The 16,742-nt window shown below is 34.6% G+C and overlaps 1 protein-coding gene across 2 annotated transcripts in view; it reads left to right on the top strand.

Annotated features, from left to right (window-relative positions):
- The first annotated feature begins 3,013 nt into the window (after positions 1-3,013).
- Positions 3,014-16,742, top strand: part of Rh4 (Rhodopsin 4) — a 37,271-nt gene continuing 23,542 nt past the window's right edge. The window contains exons 1-3 of one of the 2 annotated variants that reach the window (XM_014232845.3): positions 3,014-3,234; positions 3,289-3,474; positions 3,567-3,913. In XM_014232845.3, the coding sequence (XP_014088320.1) occupies positions 3,149-3,234; positions 3,289-3,474; positions 3,567-3,913 (619 nt within the window). In that variant the 5' untranslated portion in view covers positions 3,014-3,148. Of the gene's footprint in view, positions 3,235-3,288; positions 3,475-3,566; positions 3,914-11,036; positions 11,327-11,406; positions 11,593-11,674; positions 12,022-16,742 lie in introns of those variants that run through there. The other variant, XM_014232846.3, reaches the window with a different exon arrangement.

The raw sequence follows: 16,742 nt of genomic DNA, 5'->3' as shown, positions 1-16,742 counted from the left end.
TTTGTTTTTTTGAATGAACACTTACTATTCGAATAGTCGACAACGAATCGAATAGTCGAAAATGGGCGGTTGGTCAAATAGTCGACAACTTACGAATAATATCCTATCCAATTAGTCGATTAGTCGAATACAAAGAGCTCTAATATATACATATATAGTACACATATGTCAATTATTGTTCCATGTAGTCCAACCAGGAGAGTATCTTTGTGAAGTTTAGATGTGGGTACGTGTTTCAAAATGTATTTCAAAATCAAAAACAATATTTACATAACAACGTTCATAGAATACAAGGTTACGATAACCTTGACGTCATTGAACCAACATCGTCATACCTACAGTGAAACGAATTTGAAAAAAAAAATCATTGGTTACACAGAGGTATTGTAGAATGCATGAAAGATTTGCGTAGTTGTCAGAATTGCAAACCAGTTGTGATTTTCATTGGTGTCACAGAATATGATTGGATTTCCGTCTTTTCGAACATATGCAAAACCAATATTCGAATCAGCTATTTACTACTGTAACTTGTTCATTGTTATGTTTTCCTTTTCCTTTATAAATAACGATAAAATAATTCGTAACAATAATATAAATTATTTTCTTAACTTACATTAGAATTTGTCAGCGAAACTCCTCTTGTTTTGTTTCTGATAACAAAACAGATCGGTTTCAGTTCGGATTCCGACAATTATCACATTCTACAACACCTCTGACTGTTTTTTATTTTTGCGTATCGTGTTCAGGACATTATTTATTATATATCTATGCACATTAAGATACACTTAAACACAGCTATGTATGTATGTGAACCTTACCCGAATTGAATAGGATGTCATTTTTTGAAATCATTCACTTTAAAATTATTGAAGCAAAATCTTGAATTTTGACTATCCTCTGCGTCGCAATCGAAAATCCAAAGCTTTTTTAAACTTTTTTGGGAACTCTTAAGAAGTGTAGGAGAAAAATGTGGGAGGTAAAAATATTTTTATTCAGAAACTTCTACTTGGAGTTTTCGCAATGGTATACATATGTAGATGAAATGAAGTCATAAATATTAACTTAACTGAAGCTTGTAACTACATACTAGTAAGCGGTAACTGATGTATCGTCGGATTCAATATTGTGACGAACGAAGACGATATTTAAATTTCTGTTGGTCAGGAGTAGTGAAGACCAGGTTCTTTTTCTTTTGATATCAAAAGAATGTTTTAGAATGCCTTGATTTAGGCGATAAGTTAATAAATATGTATTCAATATTGAACTATGTTTTAAGGTTGGCATATAGGAGAATAATAAAATAATAAACGCCAAAAACTTAAAGAAATACATCATGCAAATGATTGAGGAAATTCTTGAGCTAACCTTCGCGGGAAATCTCGAGAAATGTGTGTCTGAACTTAATAAAAAATATATGTATGTGTATGTAAATATGGAACAACTAAATAACTAAGCGAAATTTTTTAAAAACTAATTTTTTTTTGTAACAAATACTTATTTATATCACTCACATGAATTTTGTCCATATTTTTTTCCACAATTACCTATCGTCATCGTCGTTTCGAATTTTTAAACACGATTTTTGCACAATTTGTGCTTCTAATACTTTTGAAACACACTTGATATTATTTAAAAAATTTTACTTATTTAAATATGTCATTCGCTATAAATCAGGCATAAGCCATTAGAGTTGCTATGTATGTAAATACATTTTTTGTTTTGAAAAATTAAAAAGTTTTTCCAAATTGAAATATTGATGAAATCTTAAAAAGTTTTTCAAACTTCAAACCATTTCATAACATCTTTGATACAAATTTTTATCAATTGCTAACAAGAGCATGAGCATTTACTAGCTTTTATAATTAATATTTTAAGCTATCCCAAGAATAAAATAACGCAAACATATTTAAGAGACTATGGCAACTAACCAATGTAGTCATCAAACGTAATTTTATAACCTCGTATTCTACCACCATTTAAGTATCTATTTCACATCAATTATTACAATTTGTGTAACTGACAAGTTTTTTAATTAAAGTTGTTTTCGAACAAAGTTTTACCCATTGTAAAAAACTAAATTCGGGTTACCATGGACATAGTCAAACTGAAGCTGCTTAACATCTTTAAGTACGCCAGAATTGATAGAATATATATATATATAATAGAATTAGTGATGAAATACCGAAATGTGTAATGGCTACGAGAATATTTCTATGAAAATTCTAAATCGATAGATTAATAAATACTTTTTCACGAACACAAGTATTTGAGTAGCACAATGCATTCAGTGACTATCGTGAAGTCATCGAAAACTTGCCTCATGCGAGTCGTCCATCAACCTTTGTAAAAACGAGCGTCGAGTAGAGACCAAAAAAAAGATGCTAATTATAAAAAATCCGTTGAAGGCACTGAAGGCCATCCCATCCGAGACTTATAACAAGTTTATGGAAAATTGTACTAAGCTAAGAGAAAATTGTATTAAGCTTTGAAGGCGATAAGTTCGCCTACTTCGGCGTGTAGATTTTGTTTTTTGTCAGTCGGGGTCAAATTTGATGAAAAGGTAATTTTGATTTTTACTAGCAAAATTGACAAGCCAGGAAATTTGGAAAAGACTTTTTGTGCAACAACAAAAGAGATTTATAAAAGATAATTTTAGTTATGATTGAATCTGTTAACTTTTGTAGCGGACTACACTCAATCCAGTTCTGAACTAGTGAATTTCCTGCACGGTATGTTTAAAAGACGAATATATGTATGTGAATATGCAATATCAAACCTAGTTTTGGTGCGTAATAAATTAGTTCACGAGTAAAATGTCAAAACAAGTCATCGATAGCATAGAAATTTCAAATCGCCTTGTCAGCACATAGCTTTGGAGAACTTGTATTTTACCTACTAAAATCTCGGCTAATCCAATACGGCCGAGTGGCTAATCTAATCCGTTTTGAGCTTGTGAAAATCACTGCCAATTCTTTGTCTATTGTTAGTATAAAAACAGTTACAGCAGTCGGCACACTTCTGTCAACGTCGACCAGTGAAAGTGATTATTGAGGAACTGAAGAAAATCGAAACCAGGAGCCTCGGTTCAATCAATACAAAGTGGATAGTTTGGGTTTGGGCAGTGATTGAGCTGGACTACTTTGTTGATATGGATGTGAATATGGATTATTTATATAGCTTACCAAATAGTTTAGGCAATGTGTCGACAGCGGCAACTTTGCTAGCTGAAGCAAGGTGCTCATTGGATTTTGCGAGTTTGATATCATAATATCGTTATTAATCCCTTAGATTGTCGTCAGATGTACGTCTAATTGGTTGGAATGTGCCACCTGAAGAGATGCGCCATATACCGGATCATTGGCTGAAGTACCCGGAACCGCCAGCACATTACCACTATTTGCTTGGTACGTTGTATCTCATTATCACAACTGTATCAATGGCTGGAAATGGCGTTGTCGTCTATGTTTTCTCTGCGTAAGTATAATGTTCCGTAATTACGAGTAAGTATGGTATCTTGGAAAGCCTCGAGCGCTTTCCTAAACAAACTAATTTACCCTTTTCTCCAGTGCCAAATCGCTGCGTACACCTTCCAACATTTTCGTTATCAATTTGGCAATATGCGATTTCTTCATGATGATGAAGACACCTGTGTTCATCTACAATAGCTTTCATAAAGGCTTCGAGTTGGGCAATTTCGGTTGTCAAGTGTATGGCATACTTGGCGCCTTTACAGGTATCGGTGCCTCTACATCAAATGCTTTGATCGCTTACGATCGGTACAACGTCATCACGAAGCCAATGGAAGGCAAAATGACACATGGCAAAGCGATCTTGATGTCTTTATGTGTATACATCTATGCTATACCGTTTGTAATTGGATGTGTTACTGAAACTTGGGGTAAATTTGTACCAGGTAGGTAAATTAAGACTACTCAATATATCATATATATATGTTACTTTTACACAAACTGAAACTTGAGAAGATAGTTTTTCAACGATACTGAGAAGGGCAGGACATAGTGATTTTTTGAAATTGAAAGATGAAAACGTGAATGACTCAACTGCTTCACTAAGTTTCGAAACTAATTAGATGAATATTTGCCCAACCACCCTCCCTTAATAATATGTTTTTGACCACTGCAATGAATTCCAAGACAAGATGACAGTTAATAAGTACGTGACAGGCCAGGTAGGTAGATAGAGTGGTTGTCTGACGACGCACCTAGGGATATACCCGGGACTAGTGTTCCTTCACTCTATTGTCTCCTCTATGAACCACCCCGTGCTTCTGATGAAGTTCATCGGTACAAATAGTTTAATTTGTGCAACCTATGAAACGTCGTCCAAAACCCACGACCGATAGTTGCGATTCTTTATAGTCTCCTATTCTTCTACCTCCTGACAGCTTCTACAATAGTCTATGTATGGTGCATCTAGGGTGCTGGCATGCCTGCCAATTAAGGCCCAGTTATGCATACATAGCATAGCACTGCCATCCATGAGTACTGTCACATAAAGTATCTGTTTAATAGGTTTTACATATATTTCATTACCAAACGCAGGATATGACATAGAAGTCTGTTGAACTTTGACTTCTATGCTATAGGAGACTTCAGTAATTTCAAGGTCGCTTGGCTATCCGTATTTATAAATGTGCTCCTTGTTGTGAGCACACTTCTGATCTTCGCTTGGAAGACACTGCAGTGACTGCATAGGATCTTCCTCGACTTCGCCCATCTCGTTTTCCGATGATAGGTGGTCCGTAGCAACCGCATTGCGGCTCTTTTGGTCTCCGCCTTCCCTACCTTGTGACAGGCCGGCTTCATGCAAAAGTTTAAGACATCGAAGGGACAAAACGTTTTGTAAGCGCTATCTTATTCAGTTCAGGACTAGACCAAAGACTCTCACGAATATGTTCAAGATTGTTAGCTCACCAAAAATGTATCTGAATGCAATGTATTTAAAAAAAAAAAACTAAATAATCCTACGCTCTCGCAGCCGACCTTTTTAATGCAATCATATAATATATGATTACCGATATGTACACGCGAAAATCGCGATATTCAACATATGGGCGATAAAGCTACATACGTACCAAAATTGGGTAAAATTAATCGAAAACTTTGTCAGATATAGTATTCGCGCAAAAGTTGGTTGGTTGACGCTAACCGCATGATAATAGCATTAGTCGATAATTATTCCTCCTTTTAAGAATACCGTCATATTGGATGTTGTGTCCAATTTCATGTCGCACCGAAATTTATTAGATATATAGACCAAATAGATTATATGTATTAGACCAATAGACTATTGAATTACGTCTATTTTTCATACTTATGTATACGAAGTTTTGTTCAAATATCTAATTTAAGTTTTTACTTAGTTGGTTAAAGAAATTAAGTTAATTTTTGTGGGGTTCTGTGGAATTCTGTCTGTCTACCTGTTCGTCTGTGCAATCGATAACTTCAGTAAAAATTAAAGTATTTTGATGAAACTTGGTACACGTGTTCTTTGGCACACAGAAGCAGAAGTTAAGCTATAGAAGCCAAATTTCGTATAGAGGATCGCAGTTAGCTGGAGCATTTGTGCATTAAACATTTTTGGAAAGTGAGCATGGCTCGCTCCTAATGGGTTTTATGTACATATCTCACAAACCGCTAAAACTATATCAACCAAACTTGCAAACTTGCGTTTCATTTATTACATAGTGGGAAAGTGAGTGAAATCGGATTTCGATTTATCGCTGAAAAAAATGTGAAAAGTATTGGATTTGACCCAAAACATAGTATAGTAATGATGCACATAAATCGATATTAAAATTTTATAAATGGCGTGACACCGTCTACTTTTAGATGAAATGGCATATCTCAGCAAGGAATCAAACGACCAATTTTAAGCAAATTTGATTCATACATTTATCCTGACATTTGAATGTTATAGGTTGGTGAAATAGGTATACAAACACGGCTACTTCCTATATGTTATAACACATTTTTACATGTGATTCTTTCACTTTACAGTATTTAAATCAAGCACCATTGAATATATCGGAATAAAACATAAAAAATAAATAAATGAACGAAATTTAAATATAATTTTTCTAGCCCCCAGATATTGAATATGTCGGCCTTTTTTTCTATGACTGGGCTTAAACCGAAATATGTAAGATATCTTACATCCCGATAATAATGTGTATTTTTGCCAAATCTTTGTGGTCAAAATTTGGTCAATACTTCCCCTAGCACCCATATAACTTATATAAGGGCTTTCAAACTGCCAGTTAAGTTTCCACCATATTTATCGGTCAATAACTTAATAGACTCCAAAGAGTTTCTTTTTTGCGAATAAAGTGTTATTGAGGAAAATATAGACAAAATCGCGTCAACATATACATTAAATATCGGTTTACAAACATCAGTCAATCTGTGAGATATTTTAACAAAATTAAGTGAATCTGAATACCTTTAAAACGTTTATATTGTAACGGATTTCTCGATAATGCGTCTACATTGTAACTCACTCTTGAGTTCGATCACTGAATTTTAAAATAAAAGTCCCAATTTAATGGCTATACTTGTATACCTATCTTTATTTCTAATTCCAACAACTTAACGCTTTATTACTCATTATACGAACTTACAACTTCTTACTTATATCTCAATTGCTTCTTACACGTAACTACGCTAACTAGAACTGTGTCTTCAGCACAATCCGACAGCCCTTATACACAATCCCTTAGTCACTCGAACATGCTGGCAACTACGAATATCGCTGTGTAGTTAATTCTCGCAATTTATGGTCGATTCAATTTTGTTCTATCATCCGTGTTCGCCACAATATAAAAGTAAAGATGCGTGAATATAATTGAACCTCATTTGATTGCAATCCATGCATGTTATAGTATACTTATCAATTTTCAATCTTTTTGCAACATTTGTGTACGCTGAACATCGTATATTAAGTTTTTCACGAAATTTGTAATGCACAGAAGGAAACGTCGGAGACCCGACGAGCTGAGTCGATTTAGTCATGTCCGTCCATTATGCATTTGTTCGCATATACTTGTACTACAGATACCTCAGCATTAGAGATATCGATCAGAAACTTTACACATTTTCATTTCGCCTCTGTCATACAAACTGATCGATCAAAATCCAGCCTTTGTATGGAAAACTTTTTTATTTGACAATATATGTACTATATTCACGAAATTTGGCATAAATTGTGATCCAAAGCAACGGTAAAATTTTCGAACAAATTTATTAGATCGAGCCATAAGCGGACACCGGCCGGACCTTTCTGTCCTGGTAATAGAGTTATCCTTACTAAATATCCAAAAATATACAATAAATTAACAATAATAATAATGAAAATAATTTTGTATATTTAGTCAAAAAATGTATGCATGTATATACATACATATGTAGTATATACACACACACTTAATTATTTAAAAATAAAATTGTAATTTTTGTTTGATGCTTTTTACTTTTTGTTGCTTCACAAGTTCAGATTGGAAAACTGACTCAATAATATAAATAATAATAATCAAAGATCTGGTAGTTATTTCTTGCAAATTGTTGCAAATTAATGCCCCTATAGCTTCATTGTACATTTTTATAGCTTCGGAGTCATTTTCTGATTATTCTTCCCCTTCTGAGTTGCTACTGTCATCAATAAGTACTTTATTCAAAATCGATTTAACACAATTTGTCGTAGTGCCCAAATTATTATCAAACTCAATGAAAATAGACAATTCTGCTTCATTCTCTCAAAAAAACTCGTCTTATTTGTGCCAATGGCGAATCATCATCAGAATCACTACTCAACCACCTATTTTTATCGATGTCCGCTTGTTTCCAAGCCTCCAACGCGTTCATTGATTTTGCAAATTCTGTGGCGTTCTCAATTTGAAACAATACTTTTTATATTATCGCAATATGTTGCTACAGAGTATAATAGTTTTGTTCACCTAACGGTTGTTTATATCACCTAAAACTAATCGAGTTAGATATACATATATAAATGATCAGGATGAAGAGACGAGTTGAAATCCGAGGGACTATCTGTCTGACCGTCCGTCCGTGTGTCCGTCCGTCTGTGAAAGCTGTAACTTGAGTAAAAATTGAGATATATTTGTGAAACTTGGTAGACATGTTTCTTGATACCGTGAGACGGTTAGTATTGCAGATGGGCGTAATCGGACCACTGCCACGCCCGCAAAACGCCATTAATCAAAAACAAATACATAGCCATAACTAAGCTCTACAACAAGATACAAGACTCCTATTTACTACACAGGATAACATTAGGGAGGGGCATCTGCAGTTAAAATATTTTTTTAAGTGGGCGTAGTACCGCCTCCTAATTGGTTTAATATGCATATCTCCTAAACCGCTAAAGCTATAATAACAAAATTCACTGAGAACAAATGCTTTTAACACCTCTATCGACACTGTGAAAATGGGTGAAATCGGGTGACAACCCCGCCTACTCCTCATATAACGGTACTGTTTAAAACTACTAAAAGCGCTACAAATCAAGCACTAAACACGCCAGAGACTTAACTTTTACCTCTGGGATGGTATGAGATGACTTTATAGGAACCGCGTTCCAAATTAAACTGTGGGCGTGGCACCGCCCACTTTTAGGTAAAAACCCATATCTTGGGATCTGCTTAACCGATTTCAACCAAATTCGGTACATAACATTCTTCTCATATTTCTATGTTATCGTGCGAAATCGGATGATAACCACGCCTATTTTCCATATACCACCATTTCAAATTCCATTGGATTCTTTTACTTTCCACAATGCAAATGAAGAAAAATATATAAAGAAATCTCAAACGAGTATACCGTTTGACTTAGCGAGAGTATATCCTTACTTGTTTTAATATAAAGTGGCGATAATGCAATTCTTGTTTTTAAATTGATATATACTCTTCATAAATAAGACTGTACAAAACTGGGTGTTAGATCAAACCTATTATTTCCAAAGATTTAGTTATTTGGCAAATAAAAAAGTAATTTTCCTTCTTCGAATTAAGTATTGAGCTTGTTGCAAACATCCGTACTACTTGTAATTATAGTATGTTACCTTGTAAAAACAAAAAATTTGGGCATCACCCATGTTTTCCTTGAATTTTAATGGTGTAAGCCATTTGGTGTTTTTCGATCAGGCGTATCTGACAGATGCTAAGTATAAGGAGTCGAGTCGGATCTTATAAAACATAATATTTATATACCTAAAAAACGTTTGGCCCGATTTTTGAAAATCAAATATTTAATTACATATTTATACCTGCTCTTCTCTACGTCATTCTTAATCAAAGGGATCCCCAAGTAAAATTAAAAAAGTATTTGAAAGCTCTTACTGAACACCCAAGGCATTGGGGAAAAAGAGTTAAGACAATTTCCAGTCCTCCATCGCTTAGGTAAATATAAGGTTGCCCCTCCTTATTTGCGAAGAATTCGGACAGCCACTTTTCACAAGCCTCCTTTGAGTTCAACTTCACACCACCAAGGGCATTCGCCATGGACAGGAACAGGTGGTAATCACTTGGCGCTACGTCCGGGCTATATGTTGGATGCGATAAAACCTCCCATCCGAGCTCCCGTAGCTTCTGACGAGTCATTAACGAAGTGTGTGGTCTGGCGTTGTCCTGGTGGAACACTATACCCTTCCTGTTGGCCAATTCTGGACGCTTCTGGTCGATCGCCTGCTTCAAGCGGTCCAGTTGTTCGCAGTAGATGGTAGAATTAAGCGTCTGGCCATATGTGATGGGACGAGTTCGTTCCGTTTCAGCAGCATATCGCAGGCGTTGATTCGGTCCAGAAGGTTTTTTTGCGTCAAATTATGCGGCACCCAAACATCAAACTTTTTTTTGTATCCAGCCTTCTCCAGATGGTTCAAAATGGTTTGGTGACTAACTCCCATCTCCTGGGCGATGTCACGAGATGCCATATGCCGGTCTAACTCGATGTATTCCATGATTTGATCGGTATTTGTCGTCACAGGTCTTCCGCCGGCTGGCTTATCCATGGTGTCGTTTTCACCGGCTCTGAATCGTCGAAACCATTCCTCCGCGGTTCGAAGTGATAGAGTACCATCCCCCAAAACACCATTAATCTCACGGAACGTTTCTCTAGCGGGTTTGCCTTTAACGAAGGAAAACTTTAAAATAGCGCGAATTTCGGCGTTAGTGAACTCCATGTTTACACGTCTATAACTGTTGAACGCAATATCCAAACTAATCATGCATAGCGTTGTTTTGTAGGTTATGTCAAGACCTTTCAAATTATGTATAGTGTTGCCAGATACGAGCTCTGTAGCGCTTTGTACATAGCCACGAAATTCAAAAGACAAAAAAGCGGAGATATTTGACAACCTTATATTTGTAGAATCATACTTGAGTTACTCTACTTCATATTCCAACTTAGACAATTAATTCATCCACAATAAACACAGACTGCCACGATATGATATTGTCATATAATCAGATATACACGCATAAATAAATATTTCAAATGATCATCAATACAAAATATAATCAAAACGAAACAAGTTTGTTAGTAGTTTGAATAACAACGAAGCCTTTTATACTACACCACTAGCCGTTTTCCTATCTTGTAGTTGCTCCAGCACCCCTCTGACTTATCACAGAAATGTTCCCATTGTAATAAAGGTTAAGCAATACTTGAGAGAGACGTATAAAAATCACTACCTTCACTTAATATCATTAGGGCGGTATTGCAAAAAGATTGAATAATTATTGAGCGGGATTCAATCAACAGCTGTCTATCTCACTTACCGCACTTAGAATATATTTAAGCCACACTCTTGGCATTGACTGCTCTTTGGCACAATGAAATTCGGAATTTGTCAACTTGCAACATTTTCTCTGCCACAACGCCGATTAAACAGCACGCAAGCAAAGTGCTACACAAAATGCAATAGCAAATTGAATTAGAATCATTTTAAGCCAACCGCAATCACACGATGGCTATGAAACTATAAAAGCCCGCCACATTCCTTAGCGTTATTCAGCGTTGAGAATTTCAGTTGCAGTGGCTATGTGGCGCGCGGTGCATTTTCAAGGGTTTTTAAACGGCTGAATTAGTAAATAGTTTTTTTGTCGCAAGTGCCGTTTTTTGTACTTTTTTAAATTTCCACCACACCACAATTAGTGAGTGAGCGCATGAACTGTGGAATTAAGTCATAATCATTCGCTACACCCAGTCCATCGTCCAGAAAGTCAGAACGAGATGATCATGCTGCCTCGCTGCAATGCCAGCCTGGAGCCTGTACTGCGACCTCAAGCGCGGTAAAGTATCACCTATTGGAATATAAATTGCGCGAAGTGATAATAAAATGTCCGTACATTTTTCAATCTTTAATTTCCAGTGTATCGAATGAGCTACAATTTCTGGGCTGGAATGTACCGCCTGACCAGATACAATATATACCCGAGCATTGGCTCACTCAATTAGAACCGCCAGCATCCTTGCATTACATGCTAGCTATACTCTACACATTCCTATTCTTCGCCTCGACAATCGGTAATGGACTAGTGCTGTGGGTTTTCATGAGGTATGCACCTTCTCAATTGTCGCATACCCAAGCGTTTTGGTAAATGCTTCTAATCATATGTCTTGATCTCTGCATTTCACAGCGCAAAGTCCCTACGCACGCCATCCAATATTTTCGTTCTAAATTTGGCTTTCCTAGATTTCATTATGTGTGCCAAAGCACCCATATTCATCTACAATAGCTTTCATCGTGGTTTCGCGCTCGGCAACACATGGTGTCAAATTTTTGCCGCCATCGGCTCATATTCGGGCATTGGAGCGGGTATGTTGAATGCGGCTATCGGCTATGACCGTTACAACGTCATTACGAAGCCAATGAACCGCTCAATGACCATGACCAAATCCATTATAATGAATCTACTGATATGGTTGTACTGTACTCCGTGGGTCATTATGCCACTGACAGGCTTTTGGGATCGTTTTGTGCCAGGTATGTGAACGAGGTAAAATGTGTGTTGAACGACTGATTGCTTTACAATGTGCAGTAATGATACGAATGTACGAATAATAAATTATTTACAGCGCTGATGGAAATATGAATTTACGTTTGTACATAAAAATTATCCCTGATAGTGCCTGTTGTAAATTACCGATATATTTGACTGATTTGAAATAATTAATATTTGAAAAAATATAAAGTGTAACATTAAGGTCTTCGTAGAGTAACTGCACTTCAAGAGTTCATTTCGATAGTAATTTTAAGTGTTCGTCTATACAAGATTGGGACAAAATTATTAAAATCGGCTTTTAGTTCTCTCAGCACCAAAAACTTTTTAAACAGTATTCAATTAGTCAAGTCGACTGCAATATAATTGTTCAGGCATTAATGATAGTGAAACTAAGAGGGATCCTGACCAATAGTAAAAGTTTATTTGTTACCAAACTAATTTGGACAAATAGGAATACTTATGTGTAAAATGTTTTTTAAAGTTAGATAAATGGAAATATTTCACACGTCCATAATAATTGCAAATTATGAAAGCAAACAATAATTGGCTCTGAACCAAAAAAGTTTTGGTACAGACGTCGTCGTGTTTGAATAGTATGTCGAAAATTGAAATGACAATTTTCTAACTGCACTTTTCGAAGCAGTTCATATAATAAGCTTACACATATCATAATGAGCAAGGAAACCCTTCAAGAGCAGTGACAGTCATCTGACCGGTAATATGACAGTCACAGCTGAAAAAATTTTGTCAGCAGAACAGTTTCTATAATTTTCTTAAGAGCCTAATGCAAAAACTGATGTAAACAAACGCATGTATATAAGTTTTTATCTCTCTTTCACACATGAGTATTCGGAATTGATTCACTATATACAGTGTTCCAATAAAGTCTTCGTACAGCACCTAATAAAATGTTTATTGATAAAAATCAGCAACACTTTTGAAAATTTTTTTAAAAAATATTTGTTTATGATTTTATATATATTAATTGAAAAATAAATATATTTCGGTAAATGGTTTCGAAACTATATAAATAAATTGGAAAAATTTTGTTATTTCAACTCCAATAAAGTCTTCGTACACTTCGCTTTTGCTGGCAACTTTTCTTTCTAAATAATAATAGGCCACCCTCCTTATAACGGTACTTTGTGTGCTTAGCAGGATATTTCAGTGATTCATTCGAAGAGTAAAAGTTGTGAATTTTGAAAGAGTTTTCGTGATTTAAAAAAAGTATGCCTGTGAAATATTTGTCAGTTTAAGAACGTGAGCTTATCATCAATTCGCATGTAAAGCAAAATAAGTCATACGCGGAAGTAGCCAAGATAGTGTCCCGTAGTCGTTCTACAATACAATCGGTTATTGGCCGTTTTAAATATGAAGGCCGTGTAGAAAACAAAATCAAATCTGGACGGCCTTCAGCTCTCGCGGATAAAGATCGGCTAAAAATTAAGCGAATGGTTACTGCAGATCCATTTATAAGTGCTCAAAAAATCTCTACAGAGCTTCACCAATTCAGCCAAAAAAAATAAATTCCGAAACTGTGCGAAAAGCTATCATTAATGCTGGGCTTAAGTCTCGCACACCTCGTCGAAAACCACTCGTAAACATAGTAAACCGTCGAAAACGCATTGCCTTCGCTGAGAAGTATCAAAATGCATCTCCTGTATTTTGGCGGAACTTTATATTCTCTAATGAATCTAAATACAATAAAGTAAAGCACAGAGGTGATAATGTGATGGTATGGGGTTGTAGTGGCGTTGGCAACCTCGAAATAATAGAAGAAGTTATGGACAACCGTGCGTACATAGAAATTTTAAAACAGAATCTGAAGCCTAGGGTAGAAAAATTGGGCGTGTCTGAAGCATTTAATTTCCAGCAAGACAACGACCCCAAACACATGGCTCATAATACAAGGATGTACTTGGCGTACAATGTTCCGCTTTTGCTGGAGGCACCACCACAGAGTCCTGATCTCAATCCAATTGAATATATTTGGAACTTGCTATAGAAACGGATCAGGACTCATCATATTAGTTTGAAAACTCGCCTTAAAGAGGTTCTTCAAGAGGAGTGGATGAAAACCGCCGCCGCCTTAATGTCGTCATTAAAAACAAGGGCTACCCCACTAAATACATAATTTGATCTATTTCTTTATTTATTTTACTTGAATAGAAATGTACGAAGACTTTATTGGAGTCCAAATAGCGAAATTCTTCCAATCTGTATTTATAATTTTGAAACCATTTACTGAAATATATTTATTTTTCAATTAATATAAAACAAAATTTGTCATAAACAAATGGTTATAAAAAATTTTTTTAAAATTTTGCAAAGTGTTGCTGATATCACTTGTATCAATAAACTTTTTATTAGGTGCTGTACGAGGACTTCATTGGAACACTATAAATATACTGCTCATTCTCATGTCATTTTCTGAGTCATTGCTGACCATAAGACCATCATTGCTGAAAATTGTCAGTTATGACTGAAAAGCTATCATAGCTGCCATTTGTCAGCTGTAAATCTATCACAAGTGAAAATTTCTTTTGCTCAGTAGATCATATATTTTTTATTTCTTCAATAAATTCAAAACTTTTAATTAAAATTAGTTATAATTATATACATAGTATATATAAAAGGGAGTGCAACAAAAATATAATTAAATAATAAATTATGAAAAGAAATTTTCACTTAATTCTATGCTTGCTTCTCTCATAAGCTCTGCTATACGTGTTTCTCCAGTTCATAAATATTTCTGAATTTAAAATGCCTATATAAAAATTAAAATTAACTAAAAATATAATTTTATTTGAAACTTACGTATATTATATTTAAAAACTCCTTCGTAATTTATTTATTTCTTTAACACAAAAAGAGTTATTGCACAAGAGCACACAACACTTTTGGCTTATCGCACGGAATAACAGCTACATAAGTATTTTACAACTTCTCGAAACTTATATGGAAATGTATGCTGTCTCTTTTTTCTTACAGTCAATTTACTGTTCATTTGACTGTCAGTACTGACATAACAAATGTGAGTGTATTGGTGAACCCATCATCAGTTTTTTGTAGGGTTAATAAACACTCTTACTTAATTTTCTGCTCTATTCATCTTACTGTAATTTTATCGTTTTACAATATGTCAATGCGAAAATTGAGGTCGTTATAGAGTGAGAAAATAGCCGATCGTACACTTTTAATTCGTATTTACAGAGTAAATTTGACGACTCTGTATTAGTGTTGCAAACAATTCATTAAAAATTAATTGAAAAATTAAAAAAAAAAAAACAAATTTAAAAAAAGTTTAGCCCACAATCCGGGTTGGAAAAAAATGAATCCCAAGCATATAGTTAAGAATTAAAAAAAAAAAACAAAGAAAAACAAAAACTGGAGCTAGCACATCATCTTCAAAACTCTAGAGCACTGGTCGGCAAACTGACATATTCAAATTAAAATATAAAATTTACAACTTTAATCCCGAACATATTGAATGAAAATTTAATTTATAATCCCGATGTTGGGATTAGTACCATAAAATATATATATATATATATATATATATGTATTATATATATCAATGTTAAAATAGCTAGAGTAAATCTGGAAAATATAAAAACTGGTAACATGTTTATTTTTCGGGCTTTAAGTCCTCGTTGAGTGTTCAAATATCCATTGAGCGAATAACTTAAATCAAAACAAGAAAAAACGTAAACTTCGGTTGCGTCGAAGCTATAATACCATTCACAAATACAAAAGGCTCCTTAGAAGAACTTGATTCCGATCGTTCAGTTTTTATGGCAGCTACACTCAGCGAAGAAAACCCACCCAATTCACAGAGTGACTATATATAGCGCAAAACTTAGGTTTATGATATCTTAAGCTAGGCAGTTTTTTTGAAAGTCAAGCCTTTTTATTCACTTCATGTTTAAAGCATTTTTATATAATAAAATTATAGTTTACACTTGTTTTAGTGAAAAATCTAAAAGCACATACACATAACAAACCACAGAACTAAAATTTGTTATAAACAATAATACAATTTTTAAAAAAGTTATTTACATATTTTACAAGTTATATGTTTTGTATTTAAAAAGGAATACATATTTTGTAGAACACCCCCTTCTCCTAATAACCTCGGCTATTCGCTTAGGCTTGGATTGAAACAACCGTTGTAGATAATTTTTATTAATTTCTTCATTCCGGACAGTTTCAATAATTTTTTCCATTTCTTATAGAATTTTTGACCACTTTTCTCTAATCCCTTCGCCCAATTAATGCCAGCAGTTCTCAACTGTATTGAGATGTGGACTGTTTCCTGGCAACGTGGGAGACTCAATTCCATAAAACTGTTTTTGGTTGTAAGTGTTTGTAATGAATTATTGAAAAATCTATTTCAATACTTTTATGCTTTAGTTACCGTTTTGGCTCTATATCAAGAGGCTAAACCATTCTGAAAATAAACTTTTTTAGTGTGTTCGAACATCTGTTCAATAGTTGGCAAAACGCCTTCTTTCAAAATTTCTATGGATTTTTCGGCATTCAATTCAAATTCGTATAATTTTTAATATTATTCCACACAATCCAATCACTTATGTCCATTTCACGAGCTATATGACATTTGGATAATTTATTTTTATATAAAGCTATGATTTCTGTTTTCATCCCTAATGACAACACCTTGTTCAACTTTGTTTATTTTGAC

This window comes from Bactrocera oleae, chromosome 6 (assembly GCF_042242935.1).
Source record: "Bactrocera oleae isolate idBacOlea1 chromosome 6, idBacOlea1, whole genome shotgun sequence".
Classification (NCBI taxonomy): Eukaryota; Metazoa; Arthropoda; class Insecta; order Diptera; family Tephritidae; genus Bactrocera; species Bactrocera oleae.
Note: the sequence above shows the minus strand (reverse complement) of the source record. Positions and strands in the feature narration are given on the sequence as shown.